This window comes from Arachis hypogaea, chromosome 1, assembly GCF_003086295.3.
Source record: "Arachis hypogaea cultivar Tifrunner chromosome 1, arahy.Tifrunner.gnm2.J5K5, whole genome shotgun sequence".
In the NCBI taxonomy this organism is placed as follows: Eukaryota; Viridiplantae; Streptophyta; class Magnoliopsida; order Fabales; family Fabaceae; genus Arachis; species Arachis hypogaea.
This window is the reverse complement of record NC_092036.1, coordinates 9,071,351-9,091,860: the sequence shown is the minus strand read 5'-3', so window position 1 is coordinate 9,091,860 and position 20,510 is coordinate 9,071,351. Positions and strand designations below refer to the sequence as shown.

The following is a 20,510-nucleotide window of genomic DNA, read 5'->3' as shown; positions in this document are numbered from 1 at the left end:
TATTAAAAAAATTCAAAAGTGCAGTATAAATTACATGACCTTTAGAAGGAAACGACTCACCAAAAACTCAATTTTTTTTGTATCTATCATTGTGAAGAAAAAAGAGTACATTCTTGAATCAATGTCACAATACATTATAACATTGGAGATTTTGTTCAACTGCAGTGGGCAGACAAAGATACATACCAAGGAACACTGTTGAAGCTGGCTGGATTATTCAAGAATAATTTTGAAACCTTCACAAATTACAATATTGGAACTAATGATGAGCTTACACAAGAGATTCTTTCAGTTGGCCCAATCTTCTAATGCTGAATAGATTCAAGCATTGCTAAGCTTAGTGACTAGATTTCATAATCAAAATCAATTAAAAAAAGTTAGCATTTGTAGGGATCCATTCATGTGTACAGATTTAAATTTCAAGTTTGCTAATTGAATTATAAGTATTTTTGGGGAAGGGAAAGTGAAAAAAATATAAATGAAAATAAAACAAACTGATCATAACATTTGGATAAAAGAAATACTTGAAAATATTTTAACTAATACATTGATAATTTTTTAATCACAATAGCCCATTCAAAAATCACATGTTAAACTAAAATGTGACAAAAGTTGAAAAGACATAACATCAACAACAAATCATTACAAGTGTACCTAGCCTAATAACAAAGTATTCTAATGAAGAATAATAAGAGACAAAACATTAATCATGGAATAAGTTTCCAAGCTTGATGCATAATGTCATCATCTATGAAGGGACGCCAAGACCACATCTCACAGAAGCTTTGCAGCTCTTCTGATGGCACCTTGAGATCTAATGCAGAAACTATCTTTTCCTACATCAATATAATTAAACAAATAAATAGTTTATAAGATGTTAAATATGTACTTCCCCTTATCAGCTTAATCTTTTAAGATAAGTAGATTTATAATATGGTATCAGCTTTTATAACCTAAAAGTCTAAAGTTTGATCTTTGTTGATCCTGAAACAAAACAAATTTCAGCACAAGACAAATAAAAGAAAGACTATGCAAAATTCACAAAAATAAAAGAAAAAAACTCGTGTATAAAAGGACATGTATATAATCATCATTTATGTATATTTTCCTATTAGCTTAAACTTTTGGAACAAGTGGTTCATAACATAAAGGTTTTCCATAATTTAAATATGAATTGTTAAGGTCACAAAAGAGATCATTTACCTGCATCAAATAGTCTTGCTTGACCATACCATATAAGATAGCCATTAGAGAAGCAAAATGTGTGACATCACTACTTTTCTTTTCTTCAGTATTTGTGCAATCAGTATTTTGAGAATGTGAGAAGCCAACGATTTCTTCCTGAGAAAAACGTAACTACCATTCTTAAATGAGCTACATCCCCATAGTTTCCATTGTATAAGTTGTATCAGTAACATGTAAATGATGCATGAATTTTAGTGAAGATGCATATCTTCCTGACAAAGCAGAGAAAGAGGAAAATTGCCTTGTGCTATATGATTGTTAATGGTGAAAGATCATGCAAAACCGAATCATGCGAAAACATCAAATGAGAGGCTCCGTTATTGAAATTTTACTATCAAGTCTTAAAATTTGAAGTTATGTGGGTAAAAAGCTAAACCCAGAAAGATAGTGAATCAATAGTCACTCTCAAATAAAAAGTATTACCAAATCATCAGAAGCTGCCTGATCATTCAATTCAACACCAAACTCAATATCCGAGAAGGTAGATAATTTCCCATGTGTACTTTGTATGGCACTCGTTACGTCTCCCAATAAACCTTCAAGCTCATTAATTATTACCTTGGCTGCAAGACAGAGAAGACAATGAATAGCAGCAGCATCCATTTGTACCAAGGACAAATGCTGAACATAAGCTAAGGTGAACATTGAAAAGACAGGATAAACAAAAACAAAAGGCCTAATAGGCCAACTTGTTAAATAGAAGTAACAGTTATAACAAGACAAATGATCAATCACATAACAAAAATAAGCCTCAGTAGTGCCACACCTTCGCTTATATGGTTAAGAAGTCCCCGTTTGCATGAGCACACTTCAATATTCAATTTTGCCATGTCAAAACCAATGTAAATCAGCACAAATAATAGCAATAGCACTAAAGTGGATAGAAATTGAAACAAGAATCGATAACCAAAAATAAAATTGATGTTCCAAACAGATGTCTACTATTGAATGAACAAAATTCATAAAATATGTCCAATTCTAGTTATAATAATCAAAATTTACAAGGACTAGAGTAGCAATTTCTTGAATTGACTAAAAAATGTGAATAAACAAATTAGATGGAAACCAAAAAGGAATGAGAATGGAGAAGTCTAGAACCAAGCAAGTAAGAAATGCCAGCACAACTGAGTTAATCATGCGAAGCAAGATCATTTAATGGGAACGAAACTTGTGAATGGAATTTAGAATACTTCTTTTTCAGAACTTGCACAGATTCTTGAATAACTAAGAAATAATACTTGCATACATTTGCAAAATGTATGATCAGCTTATAAGTGCACACAAGAAGAATTCCTCTTATCGTCATTCAAGGGTAAGCAAGAGCCATACTTACAATTGGTTACATTCTTGACACTGTCATTGGGTTTCTTGCAACCAGAGTTGACATAGGATTTAACTCTATCTGTTCCATTAGCTTCCATTATCTTGCCAACTAATATAGAATTGGTATCTATAGGAGGTCTCCGGATAAACTCTACATGTTGATAAAGAAAATTCAAAACAACCATGTAGCATACGTAAGTAAAATTATTATTTCACACTTCCTAACTAACAGATGGTAAACATAATTGTGTAAAACTACCAAGTGCTTGTTGAAATCCAGACAGCTGCTTGCTTCCTACATTTCCCAACTCATCAATCTTTGTAATCCTATCATTGGGTAGCTGTTGAGACACATAACATTGCATAGATATATTTTCTGATGGTGAAAGAAAGAAACCACAAAATAGCACCAATTCCTAAAGAACAGGGGGAAAAGATATATGTTTGTGTATTAGGTCGAGCACTGTCTCAAATCATAAGAAATACCATGATGGAAAGTTTTTCTATGATGCACTCTTTCTATTTCCCACTACCTCCACCATTTGCAGTTATTGCCACCTCTAGCAGCCCTTGGGACTAACAATCATTGTAGTTGTTGCATGTCCAAAACTGTGGCTACTAGTTAGGAAATATGTAGTTTGTAGGTGGAGAATTACAACACAAATTACGATGACAAGACAAAAATTTACGGCAACTACAATGAACTATGTGGGAAACCTCCCTCAAACTTGTTGATCCTCTTGGTTATTCAAGCAATTAAAACAACTACAAAGCAACAATAACATATGCTTTGTATTGTATCCAAATGAAATTCTTCTTTCAATTAGTTTACATATCTAGACATGGATTTCATTTATTCATTTGAAACTGCTAAAGGAAACACAAGAAAAATACTATTGTTCTTGTAAGATTGCATTCATGAAAAGGGAAATATTATTCCCAATATTTGTTCCAAGTAACTTTTCAATCCTTAAGAGTCAACCATGGCAACCAGGCTTTATTTTTATATACAAGCATATAAAACTACCAGATACTTACCAATAGACCAATATCAAAGAAACAAAGAAGCTATAAAGAGTGAAAAATTACCCTGTCATGAAATCCCTAAATTTGTGGAAAATTTCTTGATCGAGGTGAGAAACTGGATTATCTTCTGTGCTACCCATTCTGAATTCCAGACACAAAATGTGTTTTAAGTTAAAACTAAAAAAACAGTTTCATGTAACGTTTCATATTTTCATAATATGTAAACCAAACCCAAATCAGTTTAGAGAAGAGTTGTGCATAAATTTGTTTGTCAACTGAAAACATTTCCAAGCCGAAGGCTAACAAATAAACGTTCGTAAACGAAACAGCACGTTTTACACGTCTGGGCGTCTGGCTCATATAAGTCAGTCTGCAGGCTTAAATGGCCTGCCCGTTTAACTTTTTATGATCTTAAAAAATTATTATAATTCCTAAATTCACCCCCCCCCCCCAAAAAAAAAAAACCTTAACAGGATCAAACATTTATTGAATGGGTTGAGTTCGAATTGTGTTGCGCTTGACTAAATTTATTTACCAGGTCATATATCACATTGATGGTTGGTAATATCATGTCATGAGAAGTGATCTAGTCAGTATAGTATAAATTAAATATTTTAAAGCTACCATATGCTAAAATCAAAATAATCTAAATAAAGCCATGAAATTAAACTAAACTATTGTATAATAGATTTGTGAACATCTCTTTATAAAAACATTTGAGTCGAGAAATTAAACCCAGCAAAAATGAAGAGAAATATAATTTACTTGGATGGGTGTAAACTTTTGTAAATAATAAATCTAAATTGACTTCTAAATATATAAAATAAAATTGACAGAAAGAAATTAAAAACACATCTTCAATAATGATTCCTTTTCACCAACAAATTCTATAAGTATGGAAAAATAGTTTATTCAATAAATATTTTACTCAATAATATTCTGAAACATGTATTCCTCTTTGATACATGGCTTACGTTCTAACTCTAAATCATACTAAACCTGGTGTTTGACTAGCAGCAGTAACAAAAAGGTAAGAACAAAATGATGATAATGGCACTTCTTATGGACATTGTGCTTCTAGCTCAGAACAACAGTGAGACCAAATTTACACCTATTTATAGTGCAGTAGATAGATATTAAAGAAGGGAGTTATTAGAGCATTGATTCACCATCACACTCAAATCCATTACACCAATGCTTCCTCTTATAGCACATTAGTCTCAGGCAATGGGAGGAAACATGCGAGAGTGGACAGATATAACTTGATGCTGGATATACTTGCTAGTATTCATGGGATCAGGAATCCAATGAATCTCACTCATATTTGGTGTCTCAACATATGCCATGGTGAACTCTCCTACCTTCTCCATCTTACCTCTCTTGCCTGACCTTAGCACAAGGTGGTTGCGTTGGTAGGAGAAGATGCCATTGGTCAGCTGAATTATGTCGCCACCCTCGAAAGCATTGCACTCATCTCCCCAAAGCTGAACATGAACGGCTGCAGTCTCGTCGGCCACAAGAGCCATGCATAACTTGTTCTGGCCCTCCAGTGTTGCATTGCCTTTCTCCAAAACTATGAATTTGGTGTTAATGTTGTTCTGAGCTGAAGGCACAATGTCTTTCAAAAGTATCATCGTCGTTGTCATTTTATTCTTGCTTTTTGTTAATGCTGCTGCTCCTCAAACACTAGGTTGGCTTATTAATTAGTATGATTTGGAATTAGAACCAAAACCATGTATCAAAAAGGAATGAATATAAATAATACAATACATATATCAAAGAACAAACACTAGGCACTTGAGAATATACATCTCTCTCAAGTAAACATCCAAATTGGTCCAACGAATTTCAGAACACTTTGGTCCCAACAAATTTTTATTACTCTGGAAGTTCTCGAGAAAGATTGGTCCCTCCGCTTTCAATCATATTATTAATATTAGTGTTGAACAAATAAGTCACTAATACAATTATGTCCCAAAAAATTATTATCACAAGACAATCAGACTTCTAGAGAATGAAAATTTGTTGAGAAACAAATTGTCCGATCTAGAATTTCTCGGGGACCTAGTTAAGTGTATACTTTATATATTTTCATACAGGATTTGGGAATTAACATGAAGTAACAGAGAAAAAGCAGCAGCAAAGTGAAAAAGCTATGAAAAGAGTGGAAAGTTACCGTTAAAACTGTTAAGAATTTCTTGCTCCGAGTGAGAAAATGCTTGATTTCTATCCTGAAATTCACACACAAAATGGAATAGAATTCAATTCAAATCTTAATGAAAGTGGAAGAAATTTAAAAACAAAATAAAATAAATAAACACAAATATGGAAAAGATACAGATGTTGCCGCGGCAGCCGCCGGAGAGAGAGGAATACGGTGGCCAGTGGTGGTGGTGGTGGCGGTAGTTGAGGGATGAGAGAAGAGCAGAAGGAGTGAACGCTGCGGAGAAGAAAAGAAAGGAATTGGGGTTTTTGAAGGTAGGGATATATTTGGTATTTTATTTAAAAAAAATGGTTACCGTAATTAAAAATAATTAAAATAAATAAATAAAATAGAACTGTGAATTCAATAAACGGAGCTTCCTATGTAATCAGATCCCTTTCTTTTTCGCTTCATCGATCACTCTCAATCGATCAATCATCATACAATGTAAGCTCTTTTCATAATCTCCCATTTTCCCTTCCACTTTCGGTTTTTTTTTTTTTTTCAGTTCCTTCATCGTTTTTAATCTTTTTTAATTTTTTAAATTGTTGCTACTTTACTACCATGCATTTTGATATGAATTATTCTCCATGCGGGATCAGTTGATTTTCTGAAATGATTGAAATTTCGGTGAAAATCAATCACCAATACATATTTTCTGGTTTGTGTAATTTAATTTTTCGAGTTTCTAACGAGTTTATGAACCCAATAATCCTGGTTCTATTGTTTTTCATATTAAAAGTTTTTTTTTTTCGTGTTCACCAAGGTATTGGATTATGTCTAACGTAAAAAAGTTTAATTTTTGAATTGGTTTGTGTGATTGGTGCAAACAGAGAGCATGCAACCATTCTTCCATCAATTACTGTTGCATTGTTGATTAATTGGTTGATTTTGTACTTCAAGCGGCAATGCGGGGCTATGATGATGATGAAGATGATAGAGATGTAAGATCCATAATTTATGGGTTTCAAGATTCCCCTTTTTAAAAAAAAATTTATGTTGTGATTATTTTTTCTGTGACCCTCTGATTATTAGGCTTGTGTTCGTTTAAGCACTTTTTTCCGGCTGCATTTTTGGCTCATGCGTTATGATCATCCCTAATTGCAGGAACTGCAGGATTATGATGATTACTATGACGAGGGTGAGGGTGCGGAAGAGTATGAAGAGGAAGAAGAAGAAGAAAAGCCTCGGAAGCCGACGAAGGAGGAGCTTGAGTACCTTGAGTTGAGGCAGAAATTGAAAGATTCAATTCGGAAGCAGATGAAGAGGGAGGGTACTGGTAATGGTAGTAGTGCTTCTCGCACGGATTCAACCGATCACAGAAAGAGTAACAAACTGCCTTATGATAAGTGAGTCTTGCAATGCAGTCCCTTTAGGAATTACATCATTGATTTTGATGAAGTATCTAAGTATCTTGTTTGTTTAATAGATTTGCATGATAAAATTTGGCTGTTTAAGGGACATAATCTCATTTGATAAGTAGTTTTTTTTCCCTCCTTATTAACCTGTTTTTGAACTACATTAAAGTATTACACCATTTGGTTGTGGCCCCTTCCCGGATCCTGTGTAATGTGTGATTCTTGAACCACACGTTGTTATTGAAAGTGCTATCTATCTATGATGTGACAAAATCCCTGATCTCTCACTGTTTTTATCCATCTTTTATTGCAGTTATGGCTCCTTTTTTGGCCCTGCTCAACCTGTTATTGCACAGAGGGTAATCCAAGAGAGCAAGTCATTATTAGAAAACCAGCATTTGGCACCTAGGGTTTCCAACCCCAATCACATTGTATGTATTCACAAATCACAATCTATGTTTTGGTTTCTTTACCATCTTTCCTATAAAATTATGCATGATGTTAATAATTTCAATTCAAGCTACTATGATTCCTTTGTAATACGTTTTGGAATCCTTTTAGTGGGCACAGTCATATGCTTTTTAATTAGAATGAGTTCATGTATGATAAGCCTAAAAACTTTAATTTTCTGTCTAAACATTTCTGAGTTGTGGTTTAGCTAAGTACATTGTTTTTCATAATGATCTTGTTTGCAGAAGAAGAACCCAAATAAAGTATCAAACAGAGGCTCAAAGCCTATATCTAAGAATCCGCCTCGGCCTTCCAAACACACAGAGGTCTTGTTGATATCTGTTTAAAGCTTTTTGTATAAGTTTGTAACTTTGCTTCTTTGCTCTAAATGATTCTTTTTCATGTCCATGCAGACAATGGTAAACGCCCAAAAACTAAAAAATACAAGAGACTATTCCTTTCTTTTATCCGATGATGCAGAGCTTCCAGCTCCTTCAAAAGCAACTCAACCTCAGAAAGTCTCTGTACGAAATTCGGGTATATTGGCTATTTGTTAATGTGGGGTTGCATTGTGGGCACTAAAATATATTATTGTAGTTGAGGAAACTTATACAGGATTTTTGCTGATGTTGAAGAGGAACGGCCGGCTCAGGTTCCGGGGAGGAGTAAACAACCTTTGAATGAACTGAGACCGGGTTCTATGACTAGCCATTTGCCACCTAAACCAGGACCGAATAATAAGTTAAGTTCCAGCAGCAAACCTAGTACATCATCAGAACATTCTAGAAGACAGCTTGGTAACAACAGCGCGAATGGACCAGGCCGGCCGGTTGGGCCAAAAGTGCCTTCAAAGATGTCTGTTGGTACAACAAATGGTTTCCGGAAACCACTTCCTCCAAAGGCCACTCATTCATCTATTCCTGGGCATAGTGTGGAACCAAGGAAAGATGCGCGAGAACCAAATAAGCCTAAAATGATGCCAAAACAATCAGTGGCAGCATCAAAACCACAGGTGGTGTTATATACTTGTGAACACTGACACATATCAATGTTATGGGATTTTGCTTTGATCTTGTTCATATAATTTATCTTTAAATTCTTAATGGAATTAGACATTTACTTGGTTTACAGAATAATAAACCAGTTAAACAAAATCCAATTGCTTCACAAGATCATCGTCCTAAGAAAAAGGTTGCAACACGGCATCCTGATGATGTTGAGGACGACATGGATATCAGTAGAATGATCAGATCAATGTTTAAGTAAGGTTTATTTGTTTTGTGAAGATAATCTTGAATTTTATACAACGTTTTAGTTTTGTTTTCAGTTCAAGAAAAAAGCATGAGGTTTTATAGTAGCTGTATGTTCTTATTTCTTGATTCCTCTTCTGTGAATAAGGGGGGACAGAGGCTTTGATATTCTTACTTTGCTGATGCAGGAAGCCATACTCAAATGTTTATATGAATCTTGATTGTTGTAATACCTAATCAATGTATTTCTTTTATGGTGCTTATAAACTGGGATTAGGGAAGGAGAATTAACCAAATTTTATTGTTTGTCTTTATTTCTCGCATTACTACTAATTTGAAATTGTTGATAATTGTTTGGTGGATCGTTTGCAGCTACAACCCCAACAAATTTGCCGACCAAGACGATGATGATAATATGGAGGCGGGCTTCGATGAAATCTTAAAGGAAGAAAGGAGGAGGTATGTTTTTCCAGATTGAACATTTTTATTTATTACTTTATCAGTATTGCTTTAGTTTGTTGCTTGGTAAATGTGTGTATATTATTCAGTATATATTTCCAAATGTCACTTCTTTATGGTTGTTGATTTTGTGCTATACACATGCAGTTCCTTAATCGCTAAACAAGAGGACGATGAACAACTCAAGTTAATCGAGGAGGAAGAGGAAAGAGAAAGGAGAAGAAGGTTGGCCAAGTTAAAGAAAAGAAAGCTTGGGGAGTAGTACCAGTAACATTCAACACCACCCTTTGGCTTCCATTCAAATCATTGGTTCAAATGGAACTTCCCTTCTATTTTTATCCGGGGCAGTTCTTTGATTACGGGATTTAATTAAGCAATTTATCATTGATGGTAGAATTAGAAATTCATTTGTCCACATTACTTTGAAAAAGGTACTGTTGTGTAAAGACAGGTCCTTCTTTAACAAAAATGTGCTTCAAGCTGCACTATTTTTTGCCTCTATGAATATGCAAGAATTTCTCATGGCAGAATTGGCGGCAAAAGCTTGATTCCTTATGGCCAAGTTAGGAACATACAATCTGTATCCTCCAACTTAGGGGGGTACCAAATATAGCTTGTAATAGTTAGTAGTACAACTTAACAAACTAGTTAGAGCCTGAAGTTAGTTAGGCTACCATCATCAGAGCTCAATTCTCTCCATTTCTCTATTATTCAACACTAAGATAAAACTTGATCAAGTATGAACACCACTGATTCAATCTAGTGTCTAATAATGGGCAAGGACTCGAGTCACTGTTAACATCATCTCAAAGATGCAGCCAACAAAATCATGCTTAATATATTGGACAAATATTAGTATCATCTAAGTACACAAAAATGGCGAAATATTCCACAAACATCCTTCAACATAGTTTCGGACAGTGAATGCCGGGGAAAATTAAGCAGGTATTATTAACAAAAAGATTATATCTCTGGTTTCATAATCACAAAGACAATCAAAATTGCACATATTATAAAGTACTACACACTATATTCTGAGCAAAACTATTGAAAGATACGTTTGTTATCCTCTTTTTCTTTTGGCTACAGAGTGGAGGAAGTGGAAGGAATCCATCGATCATGGCTCTTCTGATCAAATAACATGCAGTCCTCTTATCTGTATAACACAAACCAAACAAGTATGGATTTAAATGGCCAAGCTTTCGTTGCATTTCCAACATTTTTTCGAAAATTATGTCCGATGAAGCCATGCCGATCCACTCCCCATCCACCACCATTTTGATGAGAAACCATGCTGTGAACAATTCAAAAATCTTTATGTAAACAGGTAAAACATGATTGATTTATATCAAATATGCACATACATTTTATACCTTCATACTGTCAATTCATAGAAGAAAAAGAATGATACTTCTTCCATTCTCACCAAGAACCAATTTACAACAACTACCTTCCATCAAGCTTTCTTAACCGGGTATTAATCAGTGTCTCATAGAAAACACCATCATCACCCTTCAACATAAGATGTAAAGGTAGTTTCACCCTATTCTCAACCAACACCTTATGCCTTGGCTTAATCCTCCCTTCCAAGCTAAATGAAAAATACTGTGGAAACCGATTCAACTCCGAAACGTTTCCATTCATCTCATTCAAAAAGTACTCAACTTTAGGCTTCAAATTCTTCTCTACACTGTAGGTTAACAAAGCAGGGGACCTCACAACCATGCAATTAACCTCCGATTCTGAAAGCCCCAAGCTTTTCAAGAACTCGATCTTCGGAACGAGCGTTCCCTCCACGCTCGAAACAAGTAGCACAGTGTTCTGGCACGTGAGAGAATTCGAACCGGTGAACCCTAATTTCATCAGGAATTTTAGGGTTGGCTTCAATTGCTCCTCCACGCTGCAGATCAAGAGCCTAGGGCACCGCGAGATCGATTTGTGAACGTCGGGGTAAGGGATTCCGACGTCGTTGAGGAGGAAATCGAGGATCGGATAGAGGTCCGTGGCGGGGTCTCGGTTGAGAAGCTCCGGGAGCATGTCGAGGATTCTTCCCATGGCGGAGCGGTGGATTCCCATGGAAGAGAGGCATTGCTCGACGGATTTGACGGTGGAAAGTGGTGTGGATCGGAGGTTAGGGTTTACTTGGAAGGCTTTCTGTGGGTTCACTTTGAGATTCTCGAGGTACTGAACTTTCTCCTGGAAAATGAGGCCACGGTCGGTGGAGGAAGGAGAGGTGTTTGTTTCCCGGGAAAATTGGGGTCTGAAATTAAAAGGGGCGTAGTGGGTTTTCAGGATAAAATTAGGGATTTGGAAGGGTTTTGAGTTCTGAGGGAGCAAGAAGTGAAGGGAGGGTACAATTGTCATCGTCATCGTGTTGTTGGAGGACGATGGAGCTAACAGTGCGTTTGTTTCTATAATCCAATTCCAAGGAATCTGATTAAACGACGTGACGTTTTAACTTGACCCCTTGCATGCTGGGTTTCTCGGTAATCAGCTAAAGAAAAACCGACGTAGACTTGTTTAATTGCACAAGTTTCTACAACAAAGAAAGAAATCAATATAAATTATAAAGCATAAACTATGAAAGGAACTTCAAATTTCTTTTTTGCATACCTAATTCAAGTTTCTCAAACTCCTCAATAATCTCCTCAAAACAAATGAGCAACAAGATACAACAAATAATATATGTGTACATGTATCTGTGAATAGTTGTGTAACTGTGTCAACTTACACGACCAGCATAATCACTTTATCAGCACAGAAAGTGAACCTTCTCTTTTTCTTTTCCATCATTGCATTTACCATCTTTGAGACTTTCTGTCTCTAACTTCATTCTCCGCTGCCCTTGAATTCATCAATAGCAATGCACAGACATTAGAAGAACACAGTGCTGGTAAAAAAGAAAATCTAAGAAGATGGTATTCAGCAACAAATCACAATAATTAAGCATTGCCATGTTTTAATTAAAATCAGAACCAAACAAGGAGAGCAAAGAAACAATAATCAGAACATATTTTAATTAAATTCAGAACAAATCAGACCCAATTACCCAAACATGGAGAACAAATCAACATTATCAGTAATTAAAATCAAAACATATCAGAACCAAACAAAGAGAACAAATCAACAATAATCAGAAGTTCAGAACAACAAATCAACCTTATAAATTATAATAACAAGTTCAGAACAACTCCAACATTATAAAGTATAATAATAATCATAAAAATCAACAATAACCACATCAATTAAAACAAGAACAAATAAGAAAAAAAAACAGGTAATAATCAGAGCAAATAATCAGTTTCCTGGTGGTAATCAGAACAAGAATCAGAACCGTAAACATTTCAGAAGCTCAACCTTAATTATATTTTTTCAGAAAAAAAATACCAGTTCACTTGTAATCACTAATCCGAACTCCAATCAGAAGTTTAGAATATCAACATTAATTATTTTTTTTAAATAAAAAAGAAGGTTTACCTGAGCTTGGGAACAGGGGAAGGGGCAGTTGAGCAGAGGCGGTGGCTGACTGATGGTGGTAGAACTGAGAACCAGAGGAGCGCCGAAGAAGAAGAAGAAGTCACTGAGAAGCCAGTGATGGTGTCGTCGTCAACAGAGGAGGAAGAAGAAGAAGGCACTGTGAAGCATCTTCGACACTCAACAGTTCGATTGGACCAGAGGAGCGCCGAGATGCAGTCGAACAGAGGAGCTCTGAGGCTGGTGACGGTGGTGTTTGGACAAGGGTTCAGTCGTGCCCTAATTGAGGTTCTTCCCTCCCGAGCCGTGCTCGTAGTATATATCACCCCAGTTTCTTCTACTATTGCGGCGGTTTCGATGGTCCCAGCAAATTGGATCATTAAATGATTCCATAACAAAATATATTTGAATGCTATTTGATACATTATAGGAGTAATCGATTTTCATGTCTATATTATTATTATTATTTTTTAAATAAATAAGCATATGTGATTATAGTGAGAGCACTTATATAAATTTGGTATTGTTATATACCAGTAGAATAGATTATGTCTTGATAATATAAAATAAATTAGTTGACAAGTTATTAATAATTGTTAGGTGTCGAATGTATTTTTAGTAAATATTAATTAATTAATTAAATTTATTTATTAACTGTTTATTACATTATCTTAATTTTTTAATCAAATTTTATATTTTTAATTTTAATTTTAAATATGTTAGAAAATTTAGTTTAAAATCCAAGATTTTACTATTATTTAGATTTATTATTAAAATGTTTTATTTTTTAACAGAGATTTTGTCTACTATTATCTAGTCAGGTGAGCCACATTCTTACACCACCAAACACCATTGTCCCTTACTTGAAGAAGACTAGATTTGACAATATTATGTAGTTCAAAAGCTTTGTGTTTGACAATTTTCTGATCGTTGTATTCGTGAAATGACGACATTTGCAAACTCACACTTTTCACCTGTTATGAAATGAGTGTATTATCATCCTATAAAACATTGCATACCACCTAAGATTATACACCCACAAAAAACTAATAAATGGGTGCTTGTGTGACTTTCAAACATAATACCAATGTCCCGACATAGGAGTACATAATAGAGCTACTAGGTGTAGGTTCTCCTCATGCTCAACAGCAGGTGCCATACAAAAGAGTCGTTTAATATCAGGATAACATGACTTTAACTGAGTCTGGCACATACCAGCGGATGCAAAGATAGGGAGACCAAAGTGAACATGCGTAAAATCAATTCACCAATTTTGAAAAACAAAAGCCATCCAAGATTGAAATTTGAATGGTTAAAAGCATGGACATTCATATATGTATATCGTAACATTTACAAATTACATTGCTTAATTACCTACGCAACTGATGTAACATACTTCAACTTAGCACAAACATTAACTCCTACTGACACAATTGGAAACCAGCCTCCCATCCATATCACAATTTCCATTCGCTTAAAACAAACAACTTCATGAACATAGACATCATCATAAAACTCATTCAAATAAGTACCCATCAAGTGAACAAAAGAAAGTACCCATCAAATCCTCCATTTCCATTTTTGTTTTAACGCTCTCCTCAGAGACCTGGGGTAATTGCATATTTTAAATTACTAACTTGCGTACTGTGACTAATGTCTATGCCGTAATTTGAGCTTATATCATTAACTAGTCTTCAACGATAAAATATAATCATAAAACATACTATTTCAGTTAAATATAATGAGTGTGTGCATGTTATTATTTTGAAGGATACCTTTCAGATTCTCAGACATTCTAGTGTACGCTTACAAAATTTTCATGTTAATCAGTTGCATATTGTAAGCATAAACACTGAAAAAGGTTTTTGAGTATGTTATTAGTGGTATTATTAACATTAGTTAGGGGAAGAAAAGACTTGTGAGCCCAAAAATTACAAAGTAACAACAGATTAGGATGGTTAAAAAAATTGAGATAGGCCCTCCTATATTTCCAGAAATGTCATATTATAGACATTAATGTAACCATAATTTAGAATCCACTGGATTATGATTCTTATTACTCTTTCTTACAAGTTACAAGTTACAAATGAAAACAATAGATACAACAATTTTTTTCTTCGTGTAATATGTCTAATGATTTTCTAGATCTAATGAAACATTCTAAAAACAAAGAATGGAGAATGTAAATCAATAATCTTATTCTCAGTTTCCAATGGTTTTATATATATTGTTTCTCTTGGTTCCTCGCTCACTCCACTCTGTGTGGCATACTCCAACGCCATTTCATAATCCACCTGTATCACACATCATATAGCAGAGCTGATCAATAAATCCGAAATTCAATTTTTTCTATTGTTCATATAAAGGATAGAAAACAATCCTATTGCTGAATCAGAAAGATGGCTTCAGAAAACCTACGAGCACTTGAGCAGAGTCCTTATCGGAAAGGAAAATTTTGCCAAACGGGCACAAAGTTTATGATAGTCATAAAAAGTCTTTCAAATAGAAAGATCTATGAAGTCCATTTTCATAGTTGTGACGCTAAATATATCTAGATCCTAACTTAGGACAGTCAAGTTCATATCACAAACAAGCAAAAATTGTTACTCTATATCAATTCAACTGCCACTCAAACAATTTTTTAATGTTTTCAGGTTGACAGAAAATTTGGCTAACATAACAGTAGAACTAAAAACTACAAAGTTTCGATAAAATTTTAGCTAGACAACATACCTGTTCAACATGTTTAGCAAGTTTTTCACTGAGCGTTTCTTTAGTAATCAAATTCTCATATACTTTTCTTAATAGTTCTCCATCATCATCTCCATAGCGGAACTTCTTTGATGCATGTAACTGTGTCTCTGCCATGTCTTTCAAAACATTGTATACTGCCCCAGTAGCATCAGGAATGTACCTGCCAACCACCAGTTGGTACGAATCACATTTTATTTCATGCAATAAAAACAAAAAAGCAAGCAGAGCATCAGTCAATTCTTGGATTTGAGAAGTAAGACATAGACATACTTGCTTAAATTCCGTTTCCTCTCCTGCTGCTCACGTGCCTGCATCTTTTTCACAATCTTGGATTTCAATTGGACGCAACACTGCTTAATGGAATACTGGAGAAACAGCACTTTTATGTTATTTACCTTTACTATAATGTGAAATTGATAAAGTAAAAAAAAAAAAATCAATTTCAACCTTGACAGCAGAAGCAATCTCAGTTATGTCATCTCCAATGTATTCTTTTCCAGTCCCTTTGAAGGGAATTTTTGTGCTCACAATGCTAACAAAGATGCCAATCTTGTCTTGTAGCTGGTTGATTTTGTAACTACTCCAACTGAAAAGGTATTTAGTCAGATTTCATATTCTTTACTGCAATTACCAGAGAATTTTGCAAAGCAATTATTGACCCTTATCCTGCCAATGCAGGTAAAAAATCGGAAAGGCAAGAGGAAACCATCTGCTTATGTGCATACTTGATTCGCTTCAGTGCAGTCCTGGTGACAACATCAGCTCCTTGCTCAAAAAGTAGTGGAATTCTATTTGCAAATCGAAATATATTCAAACCCTGAGACAAGTGTTATACTGTTATATGCTTTGTCATTGACAGATCATTAATTATTTTAGAACAGAATAAAGATCACAATCATTAGCTCTTTAATATTGCCTAATTGATCAGCTGCTTGATCAGGAGTCTCCTACACCTAATATACAACTCTGGTGAGAGGAGTCAAACTAAGCATTAAAGTATCCTGAGAAGAGTAAGAAGTAGGGTGCAGCATATACTATTTAACATTTATCATGGTTCATCAAAAAGTTATCAACTAAATCACATTTTCCTTTCGCTAATTTATAGGTCCATTGTAATTGGTTGAAACGTCAGCTATTTTCACATACAATGATGTATTTTACTCCCATGGATTTCAACTATTATCTAATATATAAAATAAAACACTAATAGATCTGAAACTTTACTTGCTTGACATTTTTTCCACCGATACTAACTCCAGCTTCAACTATGAATGGGTGGCCTTCAAAAACCTGAGCACTGTGCAGCAATGACAGAAGAAATTAACTTAGGAACCAAGAGTTATCTATTGCCAGAAAAGTGAAGTGCAAAGCCACATAACTAAATATCTCGTGGATGTTGGCAGGGTGACACCTTTAGAACCCCAACAAAAAGAGTATCATAGGAACTAAGCCAAATACCCATGATTGACTCAACCACAACCACAAGGATTAAAAACGATATTTAAACAGAATATATAGAAGTTTCCACAAGCAATAACTTGAATAGGAAGATCTAGAAATTTTCATATTCAAACACAACCTGCCTGAATAAGTTGCAACCATGTCTGGGTGTAGCTCTTTTATTATTCCTAGCCGGAGATTGTACTCACCAGCAGGGCTAAGACACTGAAAATAGTATTAAAGACCCACCAAATGACAAGAGTAAGGAATTTATTTATAATAATAATAAATGAAACTAAAAAGAAAAGGGGCCCATAATAAAGACTAGTAACTAACATGGCCGTTAGGATCATCAAACTTGGCTTGACGAAATAACTGATGAATGCGTACTAGTTGCTGTGGAGTTAGAGACTTGAGAGCCATTTTTGGGCTGAAGTCTGGGCCCATTTCACCTGAAAAAGGTCAAAAGTGCAGTAAATAACTAGAATGTTTATGGTTTGAACAACATTCATCGAACCATATGAACTATTTTTATACCTATCAATCTTTCAGCATGAGATTTACTAATATTTACAAATTCGTGTTGAAGAAATTGCAAAAGGTTCTGCTTTGAAGTTTCAGCAATAAGGCGTTTAATTAGCAGCAAATCAACTGACGATGGATGATGCTTTGTCTCCAGGGGAACAGGAGGCATCACATCTGTTCTTCGAGAAAACCTTATAGTGACATTCTTTCTGCCAAAGAGAATAGCTAGTATGAGATGATTATGCATTGCCATAGTTTAGGGGGTTATGAATAGATATATGTATACATACTCAGGAGCATCTGAAACAAATTTAAATAGAAATTGTGCATAAGGGGTGATGACAGCCATTTGTCTCATGTAATGTAATATTTTTGACTGCAAATGTAAACAAGGGAGCTTATATTAGTGAAACATAGTCAACTTCAGTCTTTAGAAACAATCAATAAGCATGAAAAAGTGTACTTTGGAAAGTGGAAAAGCTCCATATCCATTATATCTGGGGTTTGCAATGAAATCATTAAGGTAGCACCAAATAAGTGTTACATACACGGTATGTTGTCCAGTTCCCCTCAATGACAACTTGAATTTCAGCCCCACGCCAGCGCTCCTTGTTCTCTCGTTTTTCATGTACATGTACATGTGGAATATTCCTGAAAATTAAGGCATTTGTTTATCTGGAGAAGGGATTAAAAGACAATTCATTTAATAACTTGAAATCATACTTATGAATGTCAATATCCAGCCTGCAAAATGACATATAACTTTGGTTTCTCATTGATGAAGAGATCTCAATTGGAAGCCCAGTGCTCATTTTAGACCATATTAATGCCTGCACATATGAAGAATATAGTTCATAAGGCCAGCTGAAACTACTATATGCATGTACTTCAACTTCAAGAAAGGGAAAAAAAATTGGCATTTGTTCTACTAGTTGATTATAAAAAGAGTGACAGTCTATCTAAATAATGCATGTTGCCAATACCATCTTTGCTCCAAGACCAAACTTCCCCCGTGTCTGTTTCAAGCCATATTTTGTCCCAGAGAGAACTGCGTGAATGGATAAGCTTAAACAAATCAGGTCTAGTTCGTACCGATAAAAGATATGTCAGAACAAAAAGTGTATATTCATGGATAATTAAGGTATCGAGTAATTGAATGACCTCGGCCAAACATATTCGGGATGTCATCATGTGGCATTCCTTTTCCATTGTCCTGCAATCAATCATGAGATAATTTGAGCTTCACCTCAAAGATGAGATTAGTAAACAGAAAATGAAAAAAGGACTTTCAAATTGAATTCAAAATCGAATAAAACAGCTTTGATGAATGTTGACTTGAATAAAACTAACATATAAGGTAACCCGCACAATACAATACAGTATGAGAATGCTTGAGAGCAGAAACAATGCATACCTTGCATATAACTCTGTAAAATGAAGCCTCGCCTCGGCCCCTTATACCCTTTGAAGCTGGAGTCTCTTTCACTTTCTTTCCAAGGGCAGCATTCTTTGCTTGTATTTCTTGAGCACGGGCCTCTTTCGCCAACCGTTTCTGCATAGGAACAAATTTAGAATCTTCCACAAGGACCTTATATGCTTTTCTCTATTTAATTGCATTTGCAAAATACTGCTTCAAGTTTATTGCTATAATTAAAAATTGATACCACACAACAATACAGTTCGACACAGTCTAGTATTTTGCATTATAGCACAACTAACTCAACAATAATGTAATCAAACACACCTCACGGGCCTTCTCAGTCTCATAATCATCGTACAACTCCGCATCAACACGCTCGCAGTCAATGAGACCGATCATAGAATTAAATTTGCTTTTCTTTATCTCCTCACTGCAACAACCATGTCAGCGTGGAACAATCAATCATTTACTAGTTCATTGTACTTTCAAATGCAAACTCACATGGTTATCTCAACCACCGGAAGCTCTGATATGGATTCTGCTGAGTCAAGCGAATTCTCCACAAGCTCTCTAACAGTAGTATAAAGAGATTTTCCTGGCTGATGTGAAATCCACATAATATAAATACACACAAATCACAAAAATCAATAGATACATAAAAATCAGACACGCCACTCCTTATAATTGATTACAAGATCAAGCTTACATTATCAAATCCTGCAATGTTCTTGTTCTCAGCAAAGAACTCCGCGGGAGATTCTGCAAATTTAATAAGTAAAGAAATAAAATAAATAAAATATCAGTTGGAGGATAAAGGTTATGAATGTCGAGAATGCTTGAACGACAGATCGAGAGAGAAGTACTTTGCTTGAGAACGGTTTCTTTGTTTTTTCGAGGTGTCTTGGACTTAGTTTTCTTTGTTTCGGTTGGGCTTTCGCTACTATCCATGTGAATTTCACTCTAAATTGAAGCAGCTTTGCTTACGGCGGTGAGGGAGGAAGAGAAGTGACGGCGAAGGAGGAAGGAAAGTGAGCTCGGGCACAGAGGGCTCCGAGCAGACCTGGAGACGCGAGGTTAAGGGATCCAGGAGAAGAGAATCGGCGACGGCGGACCTGAACAATGGCTGAGGAGAAGAGTTCGTCGGCGACCAGCACCCAACAGCACTAGCAGCAGCACCAGGTTGCTTACTGCTACTGCTGCTTTTAGGGCTTCAAAGTATATTTTGCTTTCGCGCTGTTTCTCATCCAAATCGCAAATCATGTGCCACTTCCCAAAATCACGTGGCGCGGGTTTTTGTGATCAACGGCTGCCATTCTTTTCCTTGTATTATACTATTAAGAAAGTTAATAAAACAAGGGCTCAGTTAATATGTGTCCTGGCATAGATAAATTGATTGAACTAACACAATTTTTAAATTTTACTAGCATTTAGTTTGTTTTTTTTTTTTAAAAGTTGAGAGTGAAAGTCGAACCTGAAACCTCTAGATAAGAATAGAAAGACTATGTCATTTGAGTTATAATTCATTGACCTATTATTTTTGTTTGTTGCTTGGTAAATGTGTATATATTATATGAATTTGTAAA

At 35.2% G+C, this 20,510-nt stretch overlaps 4 protein-coding genes across 23 annotated transcripts; 1 reads left to right on the top strand and 3 right to left on the bottom strand.

Moving 5' to 3' along the window:
- Positions 1–506: 506 nt before the first annotated feature.
- Positions 507–6,325, bottom strand: LOC112795036 (uncharacterized). 11 transcript variants are annotated; one of them, XM_072236909.1, is made up of 9 exons: positions 5,933–6,325; positions 5,771–5,825; positions 3,658–3,735; positions 2,828–2,909; positions 2,579–2,719; positions 2,012–2,053; positions 1,669–1,808; positions 1,204–1,341; positions 507–836 (listed from the first exon to the last, which is right to left on the bottom strand). In XM_072236909.1, the coding sequence occupies exons 5-9, from the start codon at positions 2,664–2,666 to the stop codon at positions 708–710; spliced, it is 537 nt and encodes a 178-aa protein (XP_072093010.1). In that variant the 5' UTR covers positions 2,667–2,719; positions 2,828–2,909; positions 3,658–3,735; positions 5,771–5,825; positions 5,933–6,325; the 3' UTR covers positions 507–707. The 11 variants fall into 11 exon arrangements, with proteins under 11 accessions (XP_072093010.1, XP_025692820.1, XP_025692784.1 ...); XM_025837035.3 differs by having other exon boundaries at positions 1,204–1,356; positions 5,933–6,243; XM_025836999.3 differs by having other exon boundaries at positions 2,828–2,895; positions 5,933–6,226.
- On the top strand, positions 6,123–10,013 carry LOC112794999 (uncharacterized). The gene is made up of 10 exons (XM_025836958.2): positions 6,123–6,244; positions 6,631–6,741; positions 6,905–7,146; positions 7,469–7,586; positions 7,851–7,931; positions 8,019–8,142; positions 8,241–8,617; positions 8,737–8,867; positions 9,228–9,314; positions 9,462–10,013. The coding sequence occupies exons 2-10, from the start codon at positions 6,706–6,708 to the stop codon at positions 9,574–9,576; spliced, it is 1,311 nt and encodes a 436-aa protein (XP_025692743.1). The 5' UTR covers positions 6,123–6,244; positions 6,631–6,705; the 3' UTR covers positions 9,577–10,013.
- A 114-nt stretch (positions 10,014–10,127) lies between these two features.
- Positions 10,128–13,209, bottom strand: LOC112795009 (transcription termination factor MTEF1, chloroplastic). Of its 10 annotated transcripts, none has more exons than XR_011881866.1 (4): positions 12,792–13,209; positions 11,928–12,158; positions 10,688–11,850; positions 10,128–10,608 (listed from the first exon to the last, which is right to left on the bottom strand). XR_011881866.1 is itself a non-coding variant. In XM_025836973.2 (3 exons), the coding sequence occupies exon 3, from the start codon at positions 11,682–11,684 to the stop codon at positions 10,761–10,763; it is 924 nt and encodes a 307-aa protein (XP_025692758.1). In that variant the 5' UTR covers positions 11,685–11,850; positions 11,928–12,158; positions 12,792–13,189; the 3' UTR covers positions 10,240–10,760. The 10 variants fall into 10 exon arrangements, 6 of the variants coding, with proteins under 6 accessions (XP_025692758.1, XP_025692752.1, XP_072092997.1 ...); XR_003198900.2 differs by having other exon boundaries at positions 12,046–12,158; positions 12,792–13,189; XR_011881873.1 differs by having other exon boundaries at positions 12,046–12,153; positions 12,792–13,184.
- A 1,534-nt stretch (positions 13,210–14,743) lies between these two features.
- On the bottom strand, positions 14,744–20,450 carry LOC112794968 (DNA topoisomerase 6 subunit B). The gene is made up of 19 exons (XM_025836931.3): positions 19,791–20,450; positions 19,634–19,686; positions 19,429–19,526; positions 19,252–19,357; positions 18,922–19,059; positions 18,669–18,720; positions 18,491–18,555; positions 18,231–18,337; positions 18,056–18,158; positions 17,798–17,883; positions 17,520–17,716; positions 17,319–17,434; positions 17,122–17,207; positions 16,767–16,839; positions 16,268–16,359; positions 15,990–16,128; positions 15,813–15,907; positions 15,522–15,702; positions 14,744–15,082 (listed from the first exon to the last, which is right to left on the bottom strand). The coding sequence occupies exons 1-19, from the start codon at positions 19,873–19,875 to the stop codon at positions 14,936–14,938; spliced, it is 2,019 nt and encodes a 672-aa protein (XP_025692716.1). The 5' UTR covers positions 19,876–20,450; the 3' UTR covers positions 14,744–14,935.
- Positions 20,451–20,510: the final 60 nt, after the last annotated feature.